This window comes from Brachypodium distachyon, chromosome 5 (genome assembly GCF_000005505.3).
Source record: "Brachypodium distachyon strain Bd21 chromosome 5, Brachypodium_distachyon_v3.0, whole genome shotgun sequence".
Classification (NCBI taxonomy): Eukaryota; Viridiplantae; Streptophyta; class Magnoliopsida; order Poales; family Poaceae; genus Brachypodium; species Brachypodium distachyon.
In genome coordinates this window covers 1052561-1078247 of record NC_016135.3, presented here as the reverse complement: position 1 = coordinate 1078247, position 25687 = coordinate 1052561, and the positions used below count along the sequence as shown (strand labels likewise).

At 44.5% G+C, this 25687-nt stretch overlaps 3 protein-coding genes across 9 annotated transcripts; 1 reads left to right on the top strand and 2 right to left on the bottom strand.

Annotated features, from left to right (window-relative positions):
* Positions 1–3003: 3003 nt before the first annotated feature.
* On the bottom strand, positions 3004–5446 carry LOC100842300 (inosine-5'-monophosphate dehydrogenase). The gene is made up of 5 exons (XM_003580086.4): positions 5068–5446; positions 4757–4939; positions 4066–4135; positions 3869–3940; positions 3004–3340 (listed from the first exon to the last, which is right to left on the bottom strand). The coding sequence occupies exons 1-5, from the start codon at positions 5335–5337 to the stop codon at positions 3288–3290; spliced, it is 648 nt and encodes a 215-aa protein (XP_003580134.1). The 5' UTR covers positions 5338–5446; the 3' UTR covers positions 3004–3287.
* Positions 5447–9232: 3786 nt separating this feature from the next.
* Positions 9233–15349, top strand: LOC100841091 (disease resistance protein RPM1). Of its 5 annotated transcripts, none has more exons than XM_014895522.2 (4): positions 9233–9457; positions 11940–12029; positions 12157–15012; positions 15099–15349. In XM_014895522.2, the coding sequence occupies exon 3, from the start codon at positions 12238–12240 to the stop codon at positions 14983–14985; it is 2748 nt and encodes a 915-aa protein (XP_014751008.1). In that variant the 5' UTR covers positions 9233–9457; positions 11940–12029; positions 12157–12237; the 3' UTR covers positions 14986–15012; positions 15099–15349. The 5 variants fall into 5 exon arrangements, with proteins under 5 accessions (XP_014751008.1, XP_014751006.1, XP_014751005.1 ...); XM_014895520.2 differs by lacking the exon at positions 11940–12029 and adding an exon at positions 10761–10843; XM_024455732.1 differs by lacking the exon at positions 9233–9457 and adding an exon at positions 11021–11524.
* A 394-nt stretch (positions 15350–15743) lies between these two features.
* LOC100839054 (protein DA1) lies at positions 15744–23411 on the bottom strand. Of its 3 annotated transcripts, none has more exons than XM_024455734.1 (12): positions 23337–23411; positions 21707–21860; positions 21050–21140; positions 20369–20546; positions 18754–18874; positions 18595–18678; positions 18125–18244; positions 17806–18045; positions 17656–17718; positions 17427–17542; positions 16935–16993; positions 15744–16292 (listed from the first exon to the last, which is right to left on the bottom strand). In XM_024455734.1, exons 2-12 carry the CDS (start codon positions 21824–21826, stop codon positions 15982–15984), a joined length of 1503 nt encoding a protein of 500 aa, XP_024311502.1. In that variant the 5' UTR covers positions 21827–21860; positions 23337–23411; the 3' UTR covers positions 15744–15981. The 3 variants fall into 3 exon arrangements, with proteins under 3 accessions (XP_024311502.1, XP_024311501.1, XP_010239622.1); XM_024455733.1 differs by lacking the exon at positions 23337–23411 and adding an exon at positions 22823–23279; XM_010241320.2 differs by lacking the exon at positions 23337–23411 and adding an exon at positions 22823–23277 and having other exon boundaries at positions 17806–18018.
* Between the last annotated feature and the right edge of the window lie 2276 nt (positions 23412–25687).

Here is a 25687-nt window from a genome sequence, read left to right as displayed (position 1 = left end):
TCCCAAGTAGTGTAGCGTGCAAAGGTCCTCAAGAGTGGGTGTTAGGGTCGTCGCCCGTAAAATCTCTACATCAATCATAAAGAATGAGCTTTTATGGGTGCAACATTGCCATAACATTATAAAATCCTTTGAATCAACACTTAAAGGACAGATTGTTAATGCCATGACCGCCACAAAATTTTACTCAATGTCTCTAGGCTCATTATACTTTGTAGAGTTATAATCAGAGAATGACATCTCCAAACTAAGCATTAAAGTATTATTATACTACTAGTTTTAGGCCTGCAATTCTTAGCTGCATATCACAGTGCTCAGTGATCATTAAAGTTAATTTGATAAGCACTAGGCAGTTCAACATGTCTTGTATTGTTAAATTGAGAACTGAGATACAACACAAATCACCTCATTTGGATCCTACCTATGCGCTACGCTGTGAGGATACATGTCAGTAAATGGTTTATGAAAAAGTGACAAAGACACATACTAATTGCCAACTAAAACTTTACCTCGACCAATGAGTATTATATGATAAACCTGCAATGCCCGTGATTAGCTGCAGAATTTTACCAGCATCATAAAAAAAAGGGTAAAACTAGGCCAACTACCAAAGCCATATTTGACCGAAAAGCATTTAGCTAAATACAACGAGTACTATCAGAACAAATCTATACCACCTCAACTATTGGCTTGCATGCAAGAAAACAGCCCAGGTGCACATGCAAGGGATTATAACGACTGCGTAGAAAACAAGAATAAGAACTACTCTCCTCTTGACTGTTTAGACATGAATAAAAGAGTTGTTAGATAATAGTGCGAATAATCGAATTAGTACAACTTAATGGGGCGGTCAGATTTCCTTGTAATTCCAGTGAAACTCTAATTCCTGGAGTTCACCCGCTTTGAACATCCCACGGTGCAAGACGCATAGTAGCTGTGGCTGCATCAGGTCCAGCATGTTTTTTATATCTTTTTCACCAAACATGTTCCTGGCTATGAGCGGTTGTGGTGCCACTTGCACCTGCTGAAGTCCCTGTGCCGCTTGTGCCGCTGCATTAACTTGCTGCTGCTGGTAGTCTACGGGCTGCGAACGTTTAATATAGATAATCGGCTCCCTGGCCAGGTACCTTGTTGCTGCTGTTGCTGCTGTGTCAGCTTGAACCGTTGAGTAGTTGTAAAGCTTCAGTGCCTTAATGATGGCGGTAGCAATGGATTGGGCGGCATTTCGGGGAAAGGGCAGTGCCAAGATAGATCCCAAAGCTTGCAAATTCGGTTGATAGAGGCCTGCCAATGACATCGCTAATGCTGGATTCTTCTCGATGGCGGCTGCTATATCTGCACGGAAGGCCTGCTCTGTCCGCGTAGGTGCAGGGTTACCACAATAGTCCTGAGAGAGGTGGGACTCTCCATTTCGCCGCACTTTCAGACAGCCCTCTCCATCCTCTTTACCACAGTTGACACCGGTGCTTAAAAAGCTGCTGATTTTGCCGAGCAGTCCAGCTGGCCCCCTGGTGTTGGAGGTGAACCACACCAGCCGATGCAGATAGGAGTTCTTAAGGGCATCACATATCCAGTCAGGGCTGTTGATGGCTGTGTCGAACAGGGTTGGATTTCTTGCCTTCAAAGCCCTCAACAGTCCATAGAGCTTGATGAAGATGGTAGACTGGCCCATGGCATCCTCATGCGCCGAATGAGACCAGAGGAGAAGGCGATTGGCAGAGGTGTAGGTGGTGAGGATGTTCAGGAGGTCTTCAACCTCTTCTGGGACAGCTCCTCCAAACTGATGCATCTGATAGATATTGTGGCGTGCAAACTGAGCCAACGCAGACATGTCACTGGATCTGCGCACGTCATCCAATGGGACAAGACCGTCAACAAGTGCCCTGGTCCCCTTTAGTAACCCGGTGTGGTTGACACAGAAGCCATGTAGTGGAAGTGTGCCGTTCAAGGAGAACCCATGGTTGTGCCGCCGAACCATCCAGTAGACCAAAGTGGCTGTGGTTATCCTTGCTGTATCCGAAACAACAGTCGTTCTTCTGTTTTTATAGTCTACATATATGCATGATAGAGCACGGCTGGTTTGAGAAAAAGACTTGAGATTTGATCACCACATTGTTCTTTTTTTCTTCTACACATTTTTCACTGTTTGATTGTGGCCCGGTACAAAGCTTTGGCAGCAAAGGATAAAGGTCCCAATTCAAGGAGTCCCAATCCCATGGTTTCATTTTTTTGCGAGGACCAGTCCCATGGCTTGGACGGCCGATTCCTGCTGGTGCTTTCCTTGGAACCTTCCATATTTCAACTCCATGACTTATAAATCGTACTCTTTATGTTCGCAAATAAGTGATGTGGATTTATATAAAATCTATACAAATTCAAATCACTTATTTCCTGACGGAGGGAGTAATTAGAATTGTTTGGTATAGACATGTGTAGCTGTTGTGGTGGTTGTCTGCATTCATCAGGAGTTGTCGACTTGGAAGGAGTGATATCTCATATGATGACAACACATGTAGAAACCTCATTGACACTTTTACTCGACATCACATATAAAATGTGTGTTGGTAGCCATGTCGTCCCGCCCCGTGTCGTGTACCTTGTGTGTGCTCTTATGTTTGGCAGCAGCTTCTAGAAGTGTTGTATGTTATTTTTTGTTGATTTCCCGCTAATTTACTAGGAAATTCGATGATGAATTGACTAATATGAGCATAATGAAGAGCACCGCGAGAAGGCAGGAGAGCACGGAAGAGACGCAGTCGATGGGGTAGAGGTATGAGAAGAAGTCGGCATCAGTGATGTAGGCCTTCCGAGGGAGCAAGAACACGGTGCATGAAGAAGATGAGGTACTACCTTCGATCCATAATAAGTGTCACCTACCCCAAGCCGATCTGCCGGTGCCGGTAGTGACGATTTTGCTGAAGGCTCCTAACCACCGAAAGACAAAACCAACCTTGCCCAACCGAATCAAGCCATGGGCTGCTCGTTCCACAGGAAAAGAGCATTCTATGAACTGCCCAATTCTCACAAACTCATCACACAAGAGACCCAGCAAACAGCAGTATTCAACAACTATTCAAGATTTCACAGGTACACAACACACAGCATACAACTCGTGCAGAAACATAGCATGCCGAGCCCGCCAGCGATATACATAGGAAGGCAGGCCTCGGCACACAGCACACATCCAGACTAGGCTGCTAGGATTATTATTCATGTACAGGAGTGTTACTCCGGTAGGCAGGCTACACTGCGCCATTGCCAAAATGTACAGGGAGGAACAGGGAAGAGCCTTACGCCCTGTTGGCCTCCAAAGCCTGGAACACGTCCGTGCGCGTGACGATCCCTGTTTGTTGAAAACATTGTCATGAGAACAAACAGAGTTCACGTTCTTGCAAGAAAAATAATATTTACGCAGTTATAATAAAAGAAAGTCACTGGAATTCTAAGCGTTTGCGAGATAACTCAAATTAAGTTCTGTGGGACAGGGGAAGTGTAAAAAGGGATCAAATCAGTCAGTTACTTGTGAAACGGACAGTGTGCTAATTTTGGCTTGTTTTCAGTGGAAACCCCAAAGATTGTAGATTTTAGGTGGTAGAATGTCAGGAACCATGAAGCTTGATGAAGTAGAAATCAAAATTAAAGTCCAATAAGCAGGGACCCTGTAATTTTCATTATTACTATTTCCTAACCTTACTGCCCTGATGCAAACAGCTTCATTCAAGTAAAGGTTCCAAATATTGCTTCTACAGCTGATGGCAGTAAATAACAGCAAACCTAAAGTTTACATAAGCTACAATGCAGGCTGTAGGAATAAATGACCGTAGGTATTTATATTTCAGAAATGAATATCAAAGAATTTTACAGTTCTTACCAATAACTTGCCGTTGTTCATTCACAACTGGTATCCTGTGAACTTTATGCTTCAGCATCAATGCAGCAGCTTCTGCTCATGTAATCAGTTACAAAAATGCAAATTAGCACATATTAACAAAAACAATCTGTGTTTCTGTATAGCTGTGGTGTAGGAGTAGGACTGTAGTCTGTAGGGTAGAGAGAAGCCAAAGTTACCCAAGACAGTCTTCTCAGGTGTCAGAGTTATAGGAGGAGAAGACATGACTTCTCCAACAGTCGAGTCCAACTGCATCATAAGAGCAAAGCAAGAAAGGATCAGTACCATCAGAAAACTTTATGGGCCAAACACCGGAAACTTGTACAGCCTTTTCTAGTTTTGTACACATGTCAGGGTCATACAAAGCTGACATTAACACATTCCACACCAAAATTCAATAGAAAAGTAGTTCGGGTTGGATGTTATTCTTTGAAGTTTAAGCCATCTAATTTAAACACTGAATATTGAGATACGACCCAGCTTAAGGCTATTCAACATGTTACTGACTAGCTGAAACGGGTCCACATTTTGCGCTTCAGCATGAACATATACAGAAAAGTCAGCATGGCCTACTCTAGATCTAACAGTGGGTAAAGCACGGAACTGAATTTTGTGTTCACCCATATTCTATAGAGATCATACAAGAGAAAAACTTATTGCAATGTACTCTAGCTCAAATAAATTATCCACCTATGCAGTCTTTTAGACTGAATTTTCCACAATTGAAGTCCAGATTGGTGAATTCCCAACAATTTGTTCATGATATATTTCTTTCCACCAAAACAACATTCATTTCAGCAGATCCTGCGTTATTTCTCCAATTTGCAAGTAATGGCAGGAAATTAACGAGGAGGAGGAGCAGTGACTGACCCCATTGGAGGCCTTGTCCTTGTCCTTCTTGGAGACGACCCCGATGCACCTCCCCTCGTCGTCGAGCACGGGCATGCCGGACTGGGTGGCGAAGAGGGCGTCGATCTCGGCCAGCTTCTGGTCCGCCATGGCCACCTGCACGGGGCGCGACATGACGTCCCCGAGCCTCGCCGTGGGGCTCATCTGCCAACCAATTCGATCCCGGTTTCAATCGTTGGCGGAATTGAGAGAAAAAAAAAAGGCCAACAGATTCAAGGAAATTGAAGGGGGGACTGGATTGCTGGGTGTGGGCGGATCTGGAGGGGTACTACCTTGTCGGTGTCGATGATCTGGGACTCGAGGTACTGGCGGAGGTCGTCGTAGCTGACGAGGGAGAAGTTCTCGGTCCACTCCCCGGAGAGCACGCCCTCCGGGTTCTCGTCGATGGCCGGGCGCATGTCCTCCAGCGCCGCCGCCACCACGGCCGCCCTCTGCCGCCGCCGCGGCGCCCCCCGGAGGAGGAACGAAGCGCGCCGTGGCGCCGCGGACGGAGACCGCGACGGGAGGGCGCAATGGACGGCGGAGGAAAGGGAGGACGCCATGGGGGCAGTGGGTGGCGATGGATCGGCTGGGCTTGGGCTTGCGGAGCGTGGTGCACGAGCGCCGAGCGGTGGTGTAGACTGGATCACTGGAGTGGAGTGGAGCCGCGGAGAAGAGAAAAGCGGAGGGGTGGTGTGGATGTTTCTGGAAGGACCTGCAGGCTGGTGGCCGGGTGGGGCCCGCCTGGCAGGTGGATCCACGGACGGATGCGTGACGGTGACGGGCTATAATCAACGGAGGTCGGATTTTCGAGAATGAACATTTTTTTCCTTTTATACGCGTTCTGAGAATCAAGTCCCACGTGCAGGATACAACAATAATGGTTGATTTCTTCCTCTCTCTTTTTCTCTCTTCTGTTTTTGGAGTCTACATATATCCATAATAGAGCACGGCTGGTTTGTACATACAAAACATGTGAACACGCATGTTAAATAGGAATCATGTAAAGCTCCTAATCCACGAATCAAAATTAGTGTAAGTTTTTCTTCTAGCTCTATGGAACACCTGCTCAAGTTCAGCATCGAAGATCTTTCTACGTCTTAAAAGGAATGGCTGAGTTCCATTTAAAATGCAGTCGTTGCATATCTTCCAAATGCTCCATCAAACCAACTTGGTGATTTTCATGTGAAAAGAAACTAGCTGGTGTTGCTTCAAGGAAAGGATATTCCGATGAATACTATTTTGAGGACTTGCCATGGCAAATGGACATAGAAAAAACAGGTGATCTCTATTCTCATTTTGCAGCCCTTGGCACACTCATAGGACGGCAGATGGAATTCTTTCTCTGCAACATCGCTCTAGTGATAAGTATAGAGGAAGCACATGTGACCCACGTGTCGAATGAAGGCACACCCAGAGCACATGTGACCCACCTTAAACGCAAAATCAGCTCCAAAGAATGTGGATGCATGTAGGCAAGCGTTGGACGACCTCCTACCACATTCTCGCAAGCGTTGGACGACCTCCTGCTTCCGTCATCATTGCTCGTGGCAACCTCCCTGTCACAACACTGTCATGCGGCAACGATGACAGGAGATGGCCTTTTTCAGCTCAGACCGGCCTTGCATATTTCATTTCCATAGCTCGTCGTTAGTCGTGGCGTGAATGGGGCGATTGCTTGGTATAGATCGATGCTAGCTTCACGCAGCTGTTGTGGTGACGGCACATTGGTGGTCGTCTGCAGCGAGTAGGAACCGTAATCTCGAGAAGGTCGATGACCGATGACGACGATACATGTAGGCAACCTCGTCGATGGTTTCACTCTAGTCGACGATGTAACGAATGTGTGTTAGCACACATCTCTGTCGGTAGTGCCTACTTTCTATGTTGTCATATTCCTGGGCGGCAGCTTTCTGGTTTTTCGCTAGTTAATTATTACCTTCGTCGTATATTAACCATCGCTACTTTCTGTAATATACGTGCTCCATTCCTTCCTAAATACTCGTCGCGGGAGGAAGTATGTATCAAGACATGTTTTAGTGTGTATCTAGGTATATGCGTATTTATAAACAGTTGCATTAATACTTAATACGGGATGAGGGAGCAGAAAATTCTCTTGCAGGTTGACTAATAGTAGATGATACATTAATTGATTAATTGATCGAAATCTTCGGACTCTCGTTAAAAAAGATCTTCCCAAAATATTAACATCGTACTAACCTTAGCATATCGTTTTGAGTTCCACCGAGACGGTCAAGCTCATTCCTTGCGGTGCCAGGAGATTCCACAAGTGTAATACTCTCTCTGGTCGAAATTACTTGTCGAAATATTACATGTATCTAAACAGATTTTGCACATAGATACATCCATATTTGGACAAATTTGAGACAAGTAATACCGGTCGGAAATAGTAACAAAATATTAAGACTAGTAAAATACTCGTGCCTTGCAACGGGCCACCACACTCTCTCCCGCAAATGTACAGTGACGAAACTATGTAGAAATCGACATGAATCCTCAAAGCCAATAGAATTTGTGTCACTGCGGAGAATATATACCACACAAACAAGATAATCTTGTTAATATGCACACGATGTCTCTTTCACTTTGACTACATGTTCTCGCAAAAACTTGATCATCAATAAAAAAAATAGAAGACGTTGCGCTACCCCATGACTATAGGTGGCCAATTGGTCGGGCCAAAAAGCCCGTGAGCCCGCGGGGCCAAAAAGCACGGAACTAAACGGGTTGTGCTGGCCCGCAAGCCTCGATCTCAAGCCTACATGCCGGTGCGGCACGGCCCATTTAACTTTTTTTTAATCTGTTACATAGGCAACCCATGTCATTCTCGATCTGGCGGCCCACTCTGCCACTTCCCTCATTCGTTGCGGGCCTGCCCCCTCCCCAACTACTCCCGATCTGGCGGCCCAGTGCCTGTTCTTCCCTTCTCCCTATCTACATCCAGGACCATGAGTAGGCAGGAGCTAGATCTCCCCAATTCCCCAATCCCATCGATCTGGACGACGAAGCCCCTTCCTCATCCCTGATCTGGTAGCGGTGCACTGCACGATCTTGTGGTAGCACAACACGCTTGGCGGTGGCGAAGCACGTGTATGCGGCGCACGGGGGGCACGGATCGAAACTTCTGGCAGGGAGAGGATGGATGGATGGATCGTATCAGGAATGCTCACCGCTGGCCGCCTGGAGATGCCATCGTGACGTGGCTACCTGGAGGATTCCCTCGCAATGGGGATGGATCCCGACCTGTTCCGCGGCCGTGCGGGAAATGATCTAGCGCACGGTGGCCTCGGGCACGGAGGAGGGAAAGAGAATCGGGGCGGGACGGGCGCGCACGATGTTGACGTACGACCGGCGGCGCAAGGCAGACATTAGGGTGCGTGGGACGGTCGGAAAAAACGTTTCCTTTTTTTACGATTTTTTCTGGTGGCATATGGAGCGTAATTTCGGTGAAGTAACGTACCGCAACGTCCGTACCATCACCACCAACTCCAATTTAATATATTGGTATAGATGATGACACGTCCGCACTAATATCGGTTTTTTTCCAGGAAAGCACTAATACCCCTTTGCATTTTACATTGAGCAGGCGTTGAGGAGAGGGAGGGGCGGGCGTGGAGGAGAGGAAGAAGTGCGGCGGGCGTGGATGAGAGGAAGGAGGGCGGGCGGCGCGGCTAGCTCGGCATGGGGTTGAGGCGGAGAAGGAGTTTGGCGGCGAGGTGAGTGGAGGAGAGAAGCAGCGGCTGTGGGGAGAAGGAGACGGGTAGGGATTTTGACCGATTGGTTTGCTTTCGTGATGGTGGGCCGGACCACGTCATGAAAGCCCAACTCTTCGCTCCAAAAGCCAATGTTTTTCCCTCGCACAAGCCATCATTCGTGACGGTTAGCCGACCCACGTCAGGAAAGCAAAAAATTGCGCGCGTACGCAGCCCGCGTTGCAGCCAGAAATTTGTTCCTGACGGCCCGTAATCAAATTCCTGACGGTTGTAGTGCACCATCACAAAATAGTAACACGTTCCTGACGGTTGTCCGTATACCTGACGGTGATTTACGTAGCGGTCAGGATTACGTACAACATTCCTGAAGGTTCATTTTTCCCGTCAGGAAACGGTATTTTTTCCTGATGGCCCGCACGCAACCGTCATGAACGTTGGTTGCGGTCAGGAATTTGTCAGTTTGGGGTACTGAATTGAGGGATGAAAAGTATAAAAAATCGAGATATCATTTGCATAATTTTCAACAAGTTGGGGGACGAAAAGTATATTTTTCTCTTATAAATATTAGTATATGTTTCTATAAATTTGGATAAACATTAAAAACTTTGACTTTGGTCAAATCTAGAAATTTCTCGTAAAAAGGATCTTATTAGCTAGGGAGTAAATAGGACAGCGATGCGTGTGTTCTTTTACTCGGACGGCTATTGTTTTGCATCATTTGCCGTGCTTGACTCAATCATCTTCCAAGTCTTCCTTTCTCTAACACCAACTTGCCGGTCGATGTGTTAACGTTCGTGTAACAAATTACTGGAGTTGTTAGCTCGGAATATGTTGAAGGTGGCCAGCTAGCTAGCACGACTAAGCCATTCTCACAGGTCAAGCGCATGAGGAGTCCTTCATTGAAAGAGCGCTTGGGGATTGATCGGATCGTCGTATCAAAACAAAACAGGTACATATATACATGGAGCAATGATTTCCTCAGTTCTTCTGGAATTGGGTGCCGATTTCAGATGAACTAGCTAGGGACAACGCTTGTTTTACCGCCTGCTGTTTACTCCGTATTTCTTTCCATGTCGTGATTCCTCCGGCAACCAAAAACATCAAAGCTACTTCGAATTTTAGATCAGATCCAGTGTTATACCAACGTGAATTTGGGATAGAAGACTGGACTCACCCTCACCGCTGTGGACCAACTGACCTCAAACCATGGCGGATCTAGCTTACCATCCGGCACCTCGCCTCCGGTTGTCGCACTGCCGCTGCGCCAAATATTGCCTCTGTTGACAACAAGCTAGGAAGTTGCCCTTGCCCTTGACCCGTGCCAAGCGCCCAAGCAAAGGAAGGTGACAGTAGCGCTAGCTGCTCTCTCCGGGTGAGGCTGCCATCTCTCTCGGCTGCTCTCTCCAAGTTCCTGTCCCCTCTCCCCGCGGCGGCGTCCCTGGGCTGCTTGTCTGTGTCTTGGATATCGCACAGCCGCCATGGTCAGTGTCCTTGGTAATGCACAAGACATGCTCGACGAATTACCTGCGTGCTTTTCTATACTTTATACTCTCTGTACTAAATCAGCGACACTTATTATGGATCTCGGAGGGAGTAGTAGCCAAGTGAGCTTCGGGTGTGGCCTTGCCAAGTGGATCTAGGAGGCGAGCGCTATAGGATTGAGGCCTTAGAGTTTATAGCGCTAAGCCGCTTCCGTTAATCAGCAGCTGTATTGCTTTTGCTGGCATAGGAACATGGCCATTGCTGGAGAATGCGCCTAGAATGACCAACACCACCCCATGAGGTATTGATATACTAGAGTACTTTCTCGCTGGTAGTAGTAACTAGTATCTCCTTAGGATTAGTTCAACGTCGTAATCCGTATTTCAAGGATGGGTTTGTCATTTTAGAAAACGTTAACCGATCTATTCGTTATGCACAGATGATAGTCTCATGATCATTTGATGATTCTAGTTGCTTGAAACTGACCATTGCAATTGATGAGTGAACATTTTATTTAACATTGTTATTCAGTTTCCAAATTATTTGTCTTACAAAGTAAAATCCATCAGGACTGGTTACTGGATTCTGAACTTAATGTTCGGTCAGTCTATTATTAAAGAGTAAATTTCACAGAACCACATGTTTTGAGATAGTTTTCTCACGGAGCACTGGTAGATGCTAATTTGTCCACAGAACCACAACTTTTGTGTCCAATTGTCTCAGTCCACCCAAAACACGGGTTTAAACTCGTTTGACACTATTTCTCACAGGTGGGGCCCGCACGTCAGGTGCCATGTCAGCTCAGGCCCACGGCTTCTTCATCATGGAGCGGCTCCGCGACCAGGGCGGCAAGGTGATCGTCCCAATACCAGGATCCCTACTAGGCCCCCGCCACTGCCGCCACAAGATCAGCGCCTTCGTCCCCGCCGTCCCCGCGGGGTTCCTCTCCCGCGCGGCGCCGCTCGCAGCCTCCCGCCATGGCCTCCTCCTCATGCGCCTCCTCCTCGATTGCCGCCCGCCGCCGGGGGGGGGGGGGGGGGGCACCGCCCCTCCCTCCCCGTCCGCCTCACCGTTTGCAACCTCCTGCCTGCCGCAAGCTCCCCACCCGTCATTGGAGCTCCCGCACGAAGCGCTTCTGCTTCGGCGCCAGCGGGTCCTTCTGCCACACCGACGCCGTCGGAGACAGCACCGCGCACTGGCTGTTTCGTAAAAAGACTCCGGTAACGCCGCGGTGCTACTACCTCTTCGCTTACCACCTGGAGGACGGCGGCGGCCGTGTCTCCATGAAGGGGCTGCCCCCCTCCGTGAGGAACTACCCTGAGTCCTGCCGCCCGTGCCTCAACCTCGCCATGGACAGCACGCTCTCTGTTCTCCTGATGCGCAGCACTACAGATCATGATCCCCACAACGGCGTAATTAGTTACCGAGACAGAGTAGAGATCTGGAGCTGAAGAAGAAGAGAGCGTGGCGGAGGAAGAGGACGACGACAGCGATGGAGCTGCTGCTTCTCTGAGCTGACGTGCGGGCCCCACCTGTAAGAAATAGTGTCAAACGAATTTAAACCCGTATTTTGGATGGACTGAGATAATTGGACACAAAAGTTGTGGTTCTGTGGATAAATTAGCATCTACTAGTGCTCCGTGAGAAGCCTGCCTCAAAACCTGTGGTTCTGTGAAATTTACTCATTATTAAACCATGTGCATCTCATGTTTATCCCGCAACAAAATGTTTGGTCTTTAATGCTGCCATTTTGTTCATGGGATTAGCTTGCTGCTAGCTTGAAAAACAATTTTAGACCAATTCCAAGATCGTATCCAGGCCATATACTACAGGACGGTTTTCAGAGTTTATTCCTGGTATTATTATTGCTATCTTTGCTAGCATTCAAACCGTCTCCGTCGCTGCAGAAGCTGTCTGCTCTGTGACTTTTGTATTGCGAATTCTTTCAGCATCAAGAGAACAACGATACTGAATTTATCCGAGAAAAGGGGCGGCCCCTGTAGGTGAAGGGAACAAAAAGAAAAGGATTACTTTGAGAGGTTCTGCTTAGTTCACTTTTTAGTTGTGGTTGGGAAGTTTTAAAATGTTTTGGCAAGTGCTTGCTAATGCTACCAGCAAAATATGCAATAATAGGTTAATTAATGCATCATTCGGTTCATTTTGCAGATGGTATCCTGGATATAGTGAGGAAAATTTGCAAGTAGGCCACCAAGCAACAGTGAGGCATTAGCGAACTCCAGGAAAGTAATGGCTGAAATTGTGCTCCTCCTAGTCATTGAAAAGATAGGAGTCGCATTGGCAAATGGAGCGGCAAATCAGGCATGTGCTGAGTTTTGCAAGTATGCGACACGACTAACAGAGCTGCAGGCCAGCATGGGTCGTGTTATGAGGGAGCTTCGCGTGATGCATGATGTTCTCTGTCAAATGGACATTCGAAAGCGCAACCATCAAGCATTCGAGAGCTGGTTGGATGGGGTACGGAAGGTAGCACATGATATGGAGGACATGGTGGATGAGTACTTGTATCGAGTTGGTCGGGAACATGATATAGGGTGCTGCTTTTACCTGAAGAAGGGGTTCAGGAAACCAAGATCTCTGCTTTCTTTGAACCAAATAGCTTCTGGTGTGAAGGAAATAGAGAAGGACCTTGCACACCTGTCGGAGACGAAAAATCGTTGGATTTCCATGATAAACAATGGAGATACTAGCAGCTCGATTTACATTGTCCAAAGGTCCCAAGAACTAGCAAACATTTCACGTACCCTTGACGAAGAAGATCTAGTTGGGGTGGATGAAAACAGAGAAAAGCTTGAGCAGTGGTTGGGAGGTGACAACGGGGAACGCTCTGTGATAACGCTGCTCGGAATGGGAGGGCTTGGCAAAACAGTTTTAGCTGCAAATGTCTACAAGAAGGAAAGAGAGAAATTTCATTGCCACGCATGGGTCTCCATCTCTCAAACTTATTCTATAGAAGATGTCTTGAGGAATATAATAAAGGAACTCTTTAAAGATAAAGCCGGCGTTTCATCAGACACCGCGGCTATGGATATCACATGCCTTCAAGAGACACTAAAGAGATTTTTGGAGAAAAAGAAGTACTTGATCATATTAGATGATGTTTGGACTCCAGAAGCATTTTATGACTTCTCTAGGACACTTGTTTGTAATGTTAAGGGCAGTAGATTGATAATCACAACTCGACAACGCGATGTTGCTGCACTTGCTTCTCAAGGACATATGTTAACACTAGAAGCTTTACCAGAAGATGAGGCATGGGATCTCTTTTGTAAGAAATCATTTCCAAGAGAGATGAATCATGAATGCCCCGAGGAGTTGAAGCTTTTGTCCAAGGAAATCGTTAGCAAGTGCAAAGGCTTGCCTCTTGCTATTGTGTCAGTTGGTAGCCTCTTGTATGTGCGTGAGAAAACTGTGGAAGAATGGAAAAGAATACATGATCAATTGAGCTGGGAGATAATTAATAATTCCAGATTTGACCACGTAAGGAATGTTTTGCATCTGAGCTTCATCTACCTTCCAACATATTTGAAAAGTTGTTTCCTGTACTGCAGTTTATTTCCAGAAGACTATCTTTTCCACAGAAAAAAGCTTGTACGGCTATGGCTGGCAGAGGGGTTTATCGTGGAGAAGGGTTCAAGCACATTAGAAGAAGTGGCAGAAGGCTATCTGAAGGAGTTGGTTAACAGAAACATGCTACAACTTGTTCGCATGAACTCATTTGGTAGGATAAAGAGATTCAAAATGCACGATATCATACATGAATTGGCAGTTGATTTGTGCCAGAAAGATTGTTCTGGTGTTAAATATGAGGAGAATAAATGTGTGGGGTCTCTTCAGAAGGATGGACGTCGATTGGTAGTGCACAATCTAAAGAAGGATATTCAACAATCATTTTGTAGCATACATGGAGTTCGAACTTTGATTGCACTGGACAAAAGCATGCCATCATCCATTTTGTTACCCCAGCTATCTGAGAAGTCGAGATATATGACGGTGCTAGAATTAAGTGGTCTACCTATCGAGAAGATTCCAGATTCTATTGGAGATCTTTTTAATCTCCGCCATTTGGGTTTGCGGAACTCAAAAGTGAAGCTTCTCCCAAAATCCATCGAGAAGCTTTCAAATTTGTTGACACTGGACCTCTGTATAACTGACATACAAGAGCTGCCTGGAGGAATTGTCAAGTTAAAGAAGCTCAGGCACTTATTTGCTGAGAAAAATACTCTTCCACCAAGTGATTTTGGGTTTTGCAGTGGTGTACGCATCCCCATTGGGCTTGGGAACCTAACTAACTTGCAGACTCTACAAGCGTTGGAAGCCCAGGATGAATCCATCAGACAACTAGGGGAGCTGAGGCAGCTAAGAAGCTTGAGGATATGGAATGTGAAGGGAATATACTGTGGACACCTCTCTGAGTCCCTAGCGCAGATGCCATTCTTGACCTACCTATATGTAGGTGCAAGTGATGAGAAGAATGAGGTTCTCCAGTTGAATGTCGTCCTGCCAAACCTGCAAAAGCTACGTTTGACTGGACGATTACCGGAAGGGGCACTGTTGGGACTCCAAGCTGCCATGCAGAAATTGTATTCATTGCATCTATGTTGGTCCCAGCTGAGAGAAGACCCCTTGCCATGCCTTTCTCGGTTGGCAAATTTGATTGCGCTATCTATTGGTACTGGAGCATACAGCGGAGAGGAGTTTGCATTTCTCGCGGGGTGGTTTCCCAAGCTGAAGAATCTTCGTCTAAGAAGCTTGCCTAATCTGAAACGCCTAGAGATAAAGCAAGGTGCCCTGGTGACTTTGGAATCATTTACACTAGGCAACCTAAACAGCATGACGGAGGTTCCACCTAGCCTTGCGGTTCTGGCGCCCCTCCAGTATCTAGCCTTCAACGAAATTACTCAAGAGTTCTTAACGTTGCTACGCCAATGTCCTGGACTTGTCGGTAGGCAATGGCGGCATACTCTCCGAGATTGAGCTCTATCTGATCCCTTGAATTTATATGTAAGTCACTCGATCTCAACTGCCAAATGCTCCTGTTTGCATCACTCTCCAGGTTTACTAACGTCTTGCTTTGCAATGTTATGTAGGTCGCCCTAAGGAAAAGAAGACAGATATCCGGATGTACCTCGGCTTGGTCGACTCTCTTCTTCTCTTGTTGTCCAAGACTCAGTGACAATTTGCTTGTGATATTTCATATTGCCTATCGGTTTCGTATATGGATTTTCAAGTAATAATACACTTGCTTGTGTTGTAAGACTCTGATTGCGCTTGCTTGTGACTACATGTTGCTGCTTTAAGTTATTGTATATTGTATTGATGTGTGCTTGTGTACTTATGATATCTCGCGTTATTGCAGCTGCATATGTTGATTATCATAAATAAAACCATCTGTATATGAATTTTATTCCTTGATGCATTGCTTTAACAAATAATTCCTGGTGAGGTCCCTTCTAATTTTGATGCGAATCCTTCAGCCTCGCTATGCATATGAATAGCGATTGATCAATTTGTGATCATGTTCTAACTGCATGTTGCTAGATCCTGATAAGAGCCATTTGTTCGAGCATTAATGCAGTAAGCTTCTGCTGATGGTCTACAGGCAGCAGTTACAGAAAAAGCACATTACCAGATGGTCTGGGACCTTAACACTCCGTATTTCTCTATTTACTGCAGGGTAGAGGCTGTAGAAAGCACATTAATAACATAATATAAAAGTAATAGAGGTGTGTGAATAAACTGAACAAAGCGTGTATTTTCTTTATTAACTTTTAGTGCCAGGCAACAAATACCAGCGTCTCCATTTCAACTTTGGTCTCCATACAAGAGATTGGTCAGGCTAGCCATTTCAATTCATCTAATATACTGTTTGTACAATTTGTGCGTTTCAAAATTCCTTTCTTTTTCCTGTAAATGGACTCTCAATGACAAATCGGTATATAACTTCCGCCGAAAGGTCACTCTCTGGCATTTTCAAAATGGCAAGGTCCCTGTGAGCCGGATGTGTTCAAGGGTGCGCTTTAGACCGTACTGAAGAACGGCCTGGTTCCCGGCTCTGAAACCGTCTCCATAGGCCACGGAGGTATCCGACTCAATCTGGTGCTTGAAAAAATCACCGAGCTTTCGCTCAAACTGAGATCTTCCACCCTTTTTTGAAGACGTAGATGATGAGGACGTTGACGCAGCATTACTGCCTGATCCTGCGGTGATCTCTGACTCAATCCACATGTGAGCAAGAACCTGGCATATGCCCTCTTCTATATCTGGACTAAGTGTACGGTATCCTGTGAATACATATTCATCATTAGCATGAAAACAGTATATTGTTTTTTTCTATTTTAGACAAGAGATACTTAAATGATAGTAGCAAACTCATGGTAGATACGAAGCGTTGATTGTTTTGTGATTGCCAATATACTCATGACTATTACCTTTTTAAGTGAGAATTAGCAATAATTGGCTCAGTCTTGACACTAAGATGACCGGACTTCAAGCCAATAAAATCTATGAGTGGTTCTGTTGCTAATTCTCTTCTTGGTTCTAAAGGTACTCATCCATGTCATCATGTGTGACCATGGTAGTCTCAGACATAATATAAGAAGCAGGAAACATACTTTCATTCCTCAGCGGGATTGGTACGAGTGTTCTAACTTCTAGGCGGCGAATTTTAGCTTATAGTGGGTATCATGAACCCTTTAGTCTTTTACTGTAACCAAAGTCCTAGAAGGTTCATTGCTAAATGTGCTTTCAATGCTAAGATAAAACTTCCTGTGACTGTGAAGTTGAGTACCAGCTCAATGACAGTCACTAGCCTGTTTTAGTGATAAAAAAGACATGGTATTTTTAAGTTTCATTTCTACACTTGGACTTTCAGTATACTATGGGTCATGCTATCTTTTTATCAATAAAAGAAAACATAATTCAACCTTTAAGCCGCAACCACGCATGCATCATCTCATGAGCTAAAATTGAACCTGTCAACAATCTGCAAAACAAGAACTCGTTAGAAGTTCGCAAAGTCGTGTCAATATATTCAGGGTTCATTACGTTCCAACATAGAAGAGGCAAATGATGACACGATGAATGATTTAATTAAAAGGGGAAGGTACAGTGATGAGGCACAAGATTCCAGTTTTTTTCAGCTCTCTTCAGTATGTTCATAGCCCAGAATATGTTCAAAAATCCATGCATTCATATTTTAGCCCAGAATACCTTCAAATAGTCCATGCATTCATGTTTTTTGCCAAACGTGAAAGGAATAATATTATGAATCAGTTGAAACAGATTTATTTTGGTAACTGATCCTTTTTATTGGAAAGGCCTGTTCCCATTATTTTTCAATTAGAACCTGCCAATTTTGACATTGTTATTTTTATGAGAAATTCCTAACATCATGAAACAGAAAAGTAATGCCTCACCTTGGGAGACCATATAGAATGAGGATTGCAGTCACTTCACATCGACGTGTCAGCCTATACGGTTCTGTTCTCATTTCCATAATTTTGTTTCCAGCCATTCTTGGTCTCCGCAATATCTGAAAAATAATGTTATTTTACCAGCCAGAAACCCAGCAGATCAATAGAATTTGAGTAGAACTTGGACTTAAATGATGATCAACACATTTATCTTTTGCTTGGAGGCACTTACCGTGCTGACAGTCTGTTCTTCCGATAAGCACAAGCCTCTTGTTTCTGGAAGATGGTGGTGGCCCTGGTTTCCACAGAAACAAAAAAATTTAAAACAAGTAAAGTGAAAAGGGGGAAATTATGGCTGTTCAGCTCAGAATGATCAACGTACAGTCTTCTCTCCTTCCATGGCTTCATTTAAAGCCTGTCTTTCTACCAGAAGCAGAGGGACTTGCTGTTCCACTTTCATATTCAGACCTTCATAAAATTCCTGTATTTCAAGATAAAGAGGCTGGCACTCTGTCGTATCCATCACTGCAGAGTCAAGGCACTCCAAGCAGAGCTTACGACCATCATCTAGTAATACATATCTTGATTCCCTCGGCTGATAAACAACCCATATTGGAGTGAACTGATCCATATTTTGCAGACAGCAACTTATCTAGCATAAAAAAAAATATCCTGAAACCAGACATGATAAATGGACATACCTCCATTCTTTCACAACTACAGCATCTTGGAGTGCCATCCACCTCATGTGATGGACAGTATTTTTGTAACCAGAAAGGGTGTGCCCTATATTCAATCAGGCCATTCGTATTTGTAGGAATCTGAACAAGAAAAAACTGTAAGATGGGGCATATGAAAACCAAAAATAAAAGCCAGCTGTTACCATAAATCAAAAACTTCAAAGAGTAACTACAAGCTTCCAGAGTTCAGGATTGCAATAAGAAATGAGCAAAAACATGCATATAATCAAATAATAACAAGAGCAAACATTGCAACCATAGAGTACAAAGGAAAATTTCACTTCATTGAACAACCAAGTAATCTTTTGGATAAATATTTAATATTTAATTAATTTATTTATCACATGTTGCATATGTGAAATATAGAATAAAGAGAACCCTGTAATGCAAAAGAGATATGAAATGACAACAGAGCAATGAATGGGTCTTACAAATTGCTGGCAGACATCACATTTTGGGTGAAAGCGCTCCTTGTAGCAAGTTTTATGGTATGGATGGTTTCCCGACATGGAGAACTGCATGTTTTTGTGTTAAGGTCAATATACTAATGCAACTGCTTAATAATAAGTAAAGAAACTAAAAAGGGCTACCTCATAGTCATAAATTGGTTGACTACAACCATGGCAACAAAAGCATTCCGGGTGCCAAACAGCTCCCATGCAACTAAGGAAACGCCCATGGCCAATTTCACTGTGACATCCAGCACATGTCCTGAGTAAAGAAGTACATGCCACATTAGAAAATAGTGAGTACAGAACACCTACCATAATTCCATTCATGCTTGAAATCTTGGGAGTGTTTTGGACCATTATAACATCCTCCTAACATGCTTTAAATAATAAATCAATCACATTTTCATATTCTTTTCTTTTGACCGCATTGGCAGATTTCACACACCCAAGACACTTCTGGTAAAGATATAATCACACCCTATGGTGCATTCCCCACGTCAATACTTACATGCGATCGTTTATCCAATAACCACAACAACCTTAAAGTCCGAAGAGTTTTTTCCTTCACTTTTATGTTGGAGCTCTAAAGTTCAAGCCATATATGCATTATTTTTTAGGGGCATTTTGAAGTTTTACTAAGTGCGTTGTTTTCAAAACCCAGACAAAAACTACTCAGTTCACCTTAAGCTGTACAGACCTGATTCTAAAAAAAATCATGAGAGATCACCTTTGAATTATTCTAGTGGATATGCAAACTAAAATTGAAAAGCTGAATGTAAGTTCTCACTCAAGACACATTATCCTACTAGGATATATGAGTGAAGCTCTTGCATAGAATATGCTATCCAGGGAACTAATTACCAACGTCAACATGAAATGTGCAAGAGAAAGAACAAAGTATGCTATATTAAAAATATATATATCATGCTGCTTGTATGGCTATGGATTTTACTTATAGTACTTCCTTTTCCAGGGAATTCTCGTAGCAGTTCAATGATGTGGCACTTCACATCTACGTTGCACGGATACGGCCCAAAACGGGGATACACCCCAAAACGCGTGGGATACGTCCGTCCAGCATTTGCTCCGTTCTTCGAATAAAAGAAAAAATTAAAGGAGAAACTGCTGAGGCCTTGCGGTTACAGAACATCACGCGGCCCAGTCCACAGCCAGGACACACGAACCCTTGCAGTTCTCAGTGGCGGATCGCGGAGCCATCAGGGGCGGCTCTCCACGCCGTTGGCGGCGCGCGGCAGCGCCTCGCTGCCTCTCCGCCTTCCCATTTTCAATCAATCAAGGCAGCGCTCGGCTGGCCATCTCCATTCTCCAGTAAGCTCCTCTTCTGTTAGGGAATGGCGTCTCCATCTCCATCCGATCAAGTACGGTACGGCAGTGCTCATCCAGCCTCGCTGCCTCTCGCCTTCCCATCTCCATCCGATTAAGTATTAATCTATTGTCTCGTGCTGCTGTTCGAACTAATTAGTCATGAATAAAATGGATTAGGTACTTAATGGACCTCAATTTTCTCTCCCTGTATAACATTGTATACTCATATTTTTTACTCCTACCTTATATACATATACTCGCCGTATCCCCGTAACTGCGTTTTTAGAAAATGCCGTTTTTTCGTATCCCTGTATCCGTATCCCCGTATTCGTATCCCCGTTCCGTGTAACATAGCTTCACATCAATCAACTCAAAATAGCACGTTCACGTAAAGCATCTTAGGATACTATAGCAATACAATACGAACCTGAATCCAGAAGAAAACATAAGTGGTAACTGATATGAGTTGCCACCGTTGGCACTGCCATTTTCACGAGCACGAGGGTGTGAGCTCTTTTCACGAGCACGAGGGGGTGATTCAACATTCAAACTTTCCTGAATAGCTCTTGCAAGTTGCTCATCCTCATCTAAATGCTGATCCTTTCCTAAAAGGGAAAAACAAATGAAAGCAGAAAGTATTACAAAATAAATGCATGGATTCATTTGAAATGTTCAAGTGTAATGGCATGGAAGACTATAAATACAGCGAGGTAAAATAGCCTGATAGGAAAATCCAGACAAATATAACATTTTAATGTAATAATATTCCGAAAATGGTCTCAGTTACAAACCGAAGACTAGCACAGCAACACATGCAAATATTTATCCCAGGACTTTTGATTATTACGTTAGATCAATAAAATTTGCATGGAAATTTTCTCCAGTCTATCTTCAAAAATAAACTTTGTTATATTGATGGATTAGTTGCCATAACAAAACAATAACCACATGAATGTTCCTCTTTTATTACCATTGGAGCTGTTTCTCCTCTAATATTTGGTTTTACTTCCACCCACAACCCAGAGACATACAAGCCCCGGTATTTTCAGATTTTTTTCCAGACAATGAGCATTTCAGTAGCAGGAGTAATAGATTATACAACACTAACCTGTTCCCTTCGATTTTCTCTGTTCCTCTTCTGATAGAGAAAGTGCTATAGCACGGTCAATATCCTCATTGTCAAATTCCGAAAGGGCATACTATATTGAATGCAAAAATTGGATCAGCTTCATACCAAAAGACATGGGACTTTACTACTATTTGCAACCTAAATTTTAAATATGACTAACGGTATATAAGCTGATTGTATTACGAAGCAATTAATGACATCATCAAACTAGAACTTAGGGAAATAGTTGCAAATGGAAATAGTTACACAATACCAATGACAGATGACAAATATGTAATATCATAATGATAACGATGAGGTGGCCTAATCACGCCAGCTAACGTATTCAATGCCACGTATTCGGTCAATGTCGCCAGCGTGGGCAAAGGGCAAGCGTGGGAACCATCCTGTATTTTGTGATTAAGTACAGTAGTTAAAACTGCATTTTGTGATTAAGCCCACTGTATTCAATGCTGATTAAGTAACTGCATTTCGCGAGTATTGAGACTAAAGTGAGATGGCCGGCCAAGTGCAGTGACTTCTATTGCATTTTACTCATAAAAGAATGAGATTGTTTCATTTGAAACGAGATGCACTGTGGAACACCAGTGAACCTTTATTGCTGAGGGGGCAAGTGTATCGCAATGAAGTACTTACATTCACAGCAGTGGAACTGGAGGGTTCATTCCATACGGTCTCTTCTGCCGGTTTGCTTTGATCTTGCCCTTCTGAGATGTTGTGGGTTGAACCTCTAAAAAATTTGGTCAGCCAACCCATATTGTTCCAGAAGGCAATGAATAAACACCATTATCTGTGACCAACCGAACATGTTAGGAGACAAAAAAACGATAGCCGAAGGATGGTAAGTAGTTACCAAAGGTAGTTAACTTAGTAGATCGATAATCATGTTAACTTTACAAACTTTTAAATGCCCTCACCCAGATAACCAAGAAATAATCATTTAGCTCGCAGAAATATTTATTAACACGGTAAAGGGATCAAGCAAGGATTCCCACAGACCCAACCCCTTTATGAAAGGGTACTCGTGATGCTCGAGGGTTTATCTTTTTCAGAAGTAGAGTTTGGGAAGGTTTTAAAGAGGGATAACATGGTACTCCCTCCGTCCCATATTAAGTGACTCAAATTTGTCCAAATATGGATGTATCTATGCCTAAAAGGCGTCTAGATACATGTAATAGAAAGTCACTTAATATGGGATGGAGGGAGTATATTGCACCTCAAAGAGTAGCATTTAAGGATATATTATTATAAACGATGCAGTTCGACGTTTGCCACTCTTAAGGAAATCTGTTGCCAGGATTCCAATTTAAGCGATTTAACTCCTATCGGGCATTTCCCCCACCTGAACGACAAATGTGCCCCCTTTTCTAGTAGGCTAGTGATCACTGACCAACAGAGCTAGAAACACAAAGAATACCAAGAGACCACTGCTAACGATTACTGGTTAACAGCTACTGAGCAACTATGTATTTCCTCTTTCGATGGAAGCTAACGGCTACAGCAGGCAGCATCCATGGATATACAGATGCATCGAGGGCAGGAGGCTTGTGCATTACATCCATGATTACAAAGCTGCGAATGCTACTGATCACCACACAGACTACACGATTCCCATTGCCTCCACAGAAACGAGAACGAAGCTCACAAACAGAGCTGAGCCACAATAATTCAACAGGTGATGCTACTATTTTAGCAGGGCGATCAAACAGTAAAGCGGAATGGAAAAAACGACAGACAGGTATCGGGATCAACCTAGCAGAACAGATGATTGAACAGCAGCACGGACGGTAGTTGGTGTGGGGGGGGGGGGGGGCAACAAGCAAGAGGCGGCCGGCGGAGCGATTCGGGGGAGGAAGAAGAGGGGGTCTGGTCGTGCTAGGCCCCCGGGCGGAGGACCTCGGCCGATGGGTTATGAGCGGGGCCGGTTGCCCGCACGCACGCGGCGCGGACGGATATATGTGTAGATCGGGAGGGGGGCTTGCCGCCGCACCCCGACGGGAAGAAAAAAAAACCCTACTGGCTAGGAGGGTGGCGCTCCGATGATCGGCTGATCGCCGCCGGCGACCGGGAAGGGGACGGGAGGTAGGAGATCGCCGCTGGCGCGTGGCAGGGGTTGGGCGAACGGCGGCGAACCCGTCCCCTTCCTCTCTCTGCCAACAAGAAAGGAAAGAAGAGAAGGAAGACGGCGAGAAAGGAAGGAAAATACGGCTACGACATAGAGCTGCGTGTATGAACGGTGTCCTACGCGCATTTGACCAAAAAATACCTCCGTTTTGTTGAAAACGTCCAAATCGCCGTGCATACAACCCACCCCATCTTGGCAAAGCGAAAAAGAACCTCGAGGTTACTCTTTTGGTTTTCCTCATAAAGAAAATATAAGTGTAACAAATTCTCATTTTGGCAGGATAGTTCATATGGTAGAGATTATGACACATGTAAATACGATTTTTTTAAAAGAGTTGGTGACCTCTTTTTTGTTGCATGCGTTTCACTCCAGATAAATAAAATGTAGCCGGTCCCTAAATTTGATAAGGCAGAACTAATGTGTAGTTCGGATGGGGTGCCATGATCGTTACTATGGACACCGGGCATCTACCGTCGTCATACATGATCTGCTGCTAATTAAAGATTTTAGTTATCATCCTAATTGGCATATGCATTTTGGCATGGCCTCTTGTGATATTCTTTGTTGTAATTTTGATGTATCGCATCTCTTTTTTCTCCACTCATATCGTGTGTTGTTTTCTTCGTAAGCCAAACTTGAATGGGATGGACTACACAGCGGCGTGCCCCACCTAAGCAGCCGCAGCGGCGCCTACTGCGTGCCCGCCCGCCCGCTTTCCCGCTTGCACCCAGCTCCGCGCATGCGCATGCGCCAGCCTAGCTTGGCAGCACCCCAGCAGATCGTGTGAACTAGGCCCAGCTTAGAGCCAGCCTAACAGCGATTCAGCCTAACTCCAGCCGCATATCTCTTTGCATGCCATTTTTCAGAAAAATTGAGCTCCGAGCATCTAACGAGAACACATCAACCATCATTTACCCCCGTTAAATAAGAAACCATCGTTACACTACTATATGTATCCCTACTATATGTATCCCTCTGGTTCCAAAAAATTTCAAATATGAATGTATCTATTCTTAAAAAACGTCTAGATACCATCGTTACACCTACTTGGCGGTTTAGATGTGCCTACTTGCTAGGTTAATTGTCTCCACTTGCCAGGTTAATCGTGTCTACTTGCCAGATTAACTGTGTATACTTGCCATGTTAATTATGCCTACTTGCCAGGTTGTTCATGCGTACTTACCGGTTTATCCACACCTACTTGTCAGGTTGATTGTGTCAACTTACCAGATTGTATACGCCTACTTAACGGCTTATTCACACTTAATTGCCAGATTAAACGTGTCTACTTGCCAGGTTAACTGTGTATAATTGTCAGGTTAACTATGCCTACTTGCCAGCTTGTCTATGCCTACTTACCAGCTTATCCACATCTAATTGACAGGTTAACTGTATCTACTTGCCAGCTTGTACACGCCTACTTACCGGCTTATCCACATTTAATTGTCAGATTAATCATGTCTACTTGTCAGGCTAACTGTATATACTTGCCAGGTTGTCCATGCCTACTTACCGGCTTATCCACACCTAATTGCCAGGTTAACTTTGTCTAATTGCCAGATTAATTAATCTAGCCACATTAAGTGTTCATATTTGCCGATTTATCCTTGCTTACCTGACTTTTCTCGGTTGTACCCACTCATGGGTTTAACCATGACTTGCCTACTTGCCTGGTTAATTTTGACTATTTGGCGGTGTAAACAACATGGCAATTATGACCAAATAAACTGGCAATTAACTGTAAATAATATGGTAATTGATCACTGGTAAAAATATGTCAAATAGGTAGTACATACAATGCCAACTACGATAAAATAAACTGATGACTAGGGTAAAAAAATGGCAATTTAGCTATGTAAAAAAAAACTAGGTCTTACACGATATGAGAAATAGACAAAAGAACATGGCAATCAAGACCAAATAATGTGGTAATTAGGACTAAACAATATGGCAGTTAAGACCATCGTTCAACAACCAATTTAAATGTGCACACTTATCGGCAGTGTAACACGCAATCAAAACACAAGTGAAATGTACCCGTGTTAGGCTAGATATGTTCATCCGAAACACACACAATATCTTAATCATGCATGCTGCTTAGCTTCAAACAATAGCACACACGTTAACCATTGCTACTACCATCTCATAAGCCTCGCAAAGAACTAGCACGTCATGGAAGAGTACACAAATTAACCAATGTGAACACCAGATCAACAAGCCGGCTGACAAGGCTCTTGAACCAGTGGTGGAAATTTCTCCTCAAAATCGCATTGCTCAGCCACTTCGTCAGTTGACGAGCTATGTGCCACCGCCAAGCGCCAGCGACTGACGACGACAGGTCGCCACCACACGCGCGCCACCATGCATCGCCGCTGCCAACCACAGCCCTGCACGGCGCCGCCTCCAAGCCACTTCATCACGCCCCTGCCTCCGTGCCACAATGCTCCCGCTGCTCGGGCACTGTATAGCCGTGCGCCGTCAGCCATAGCCTC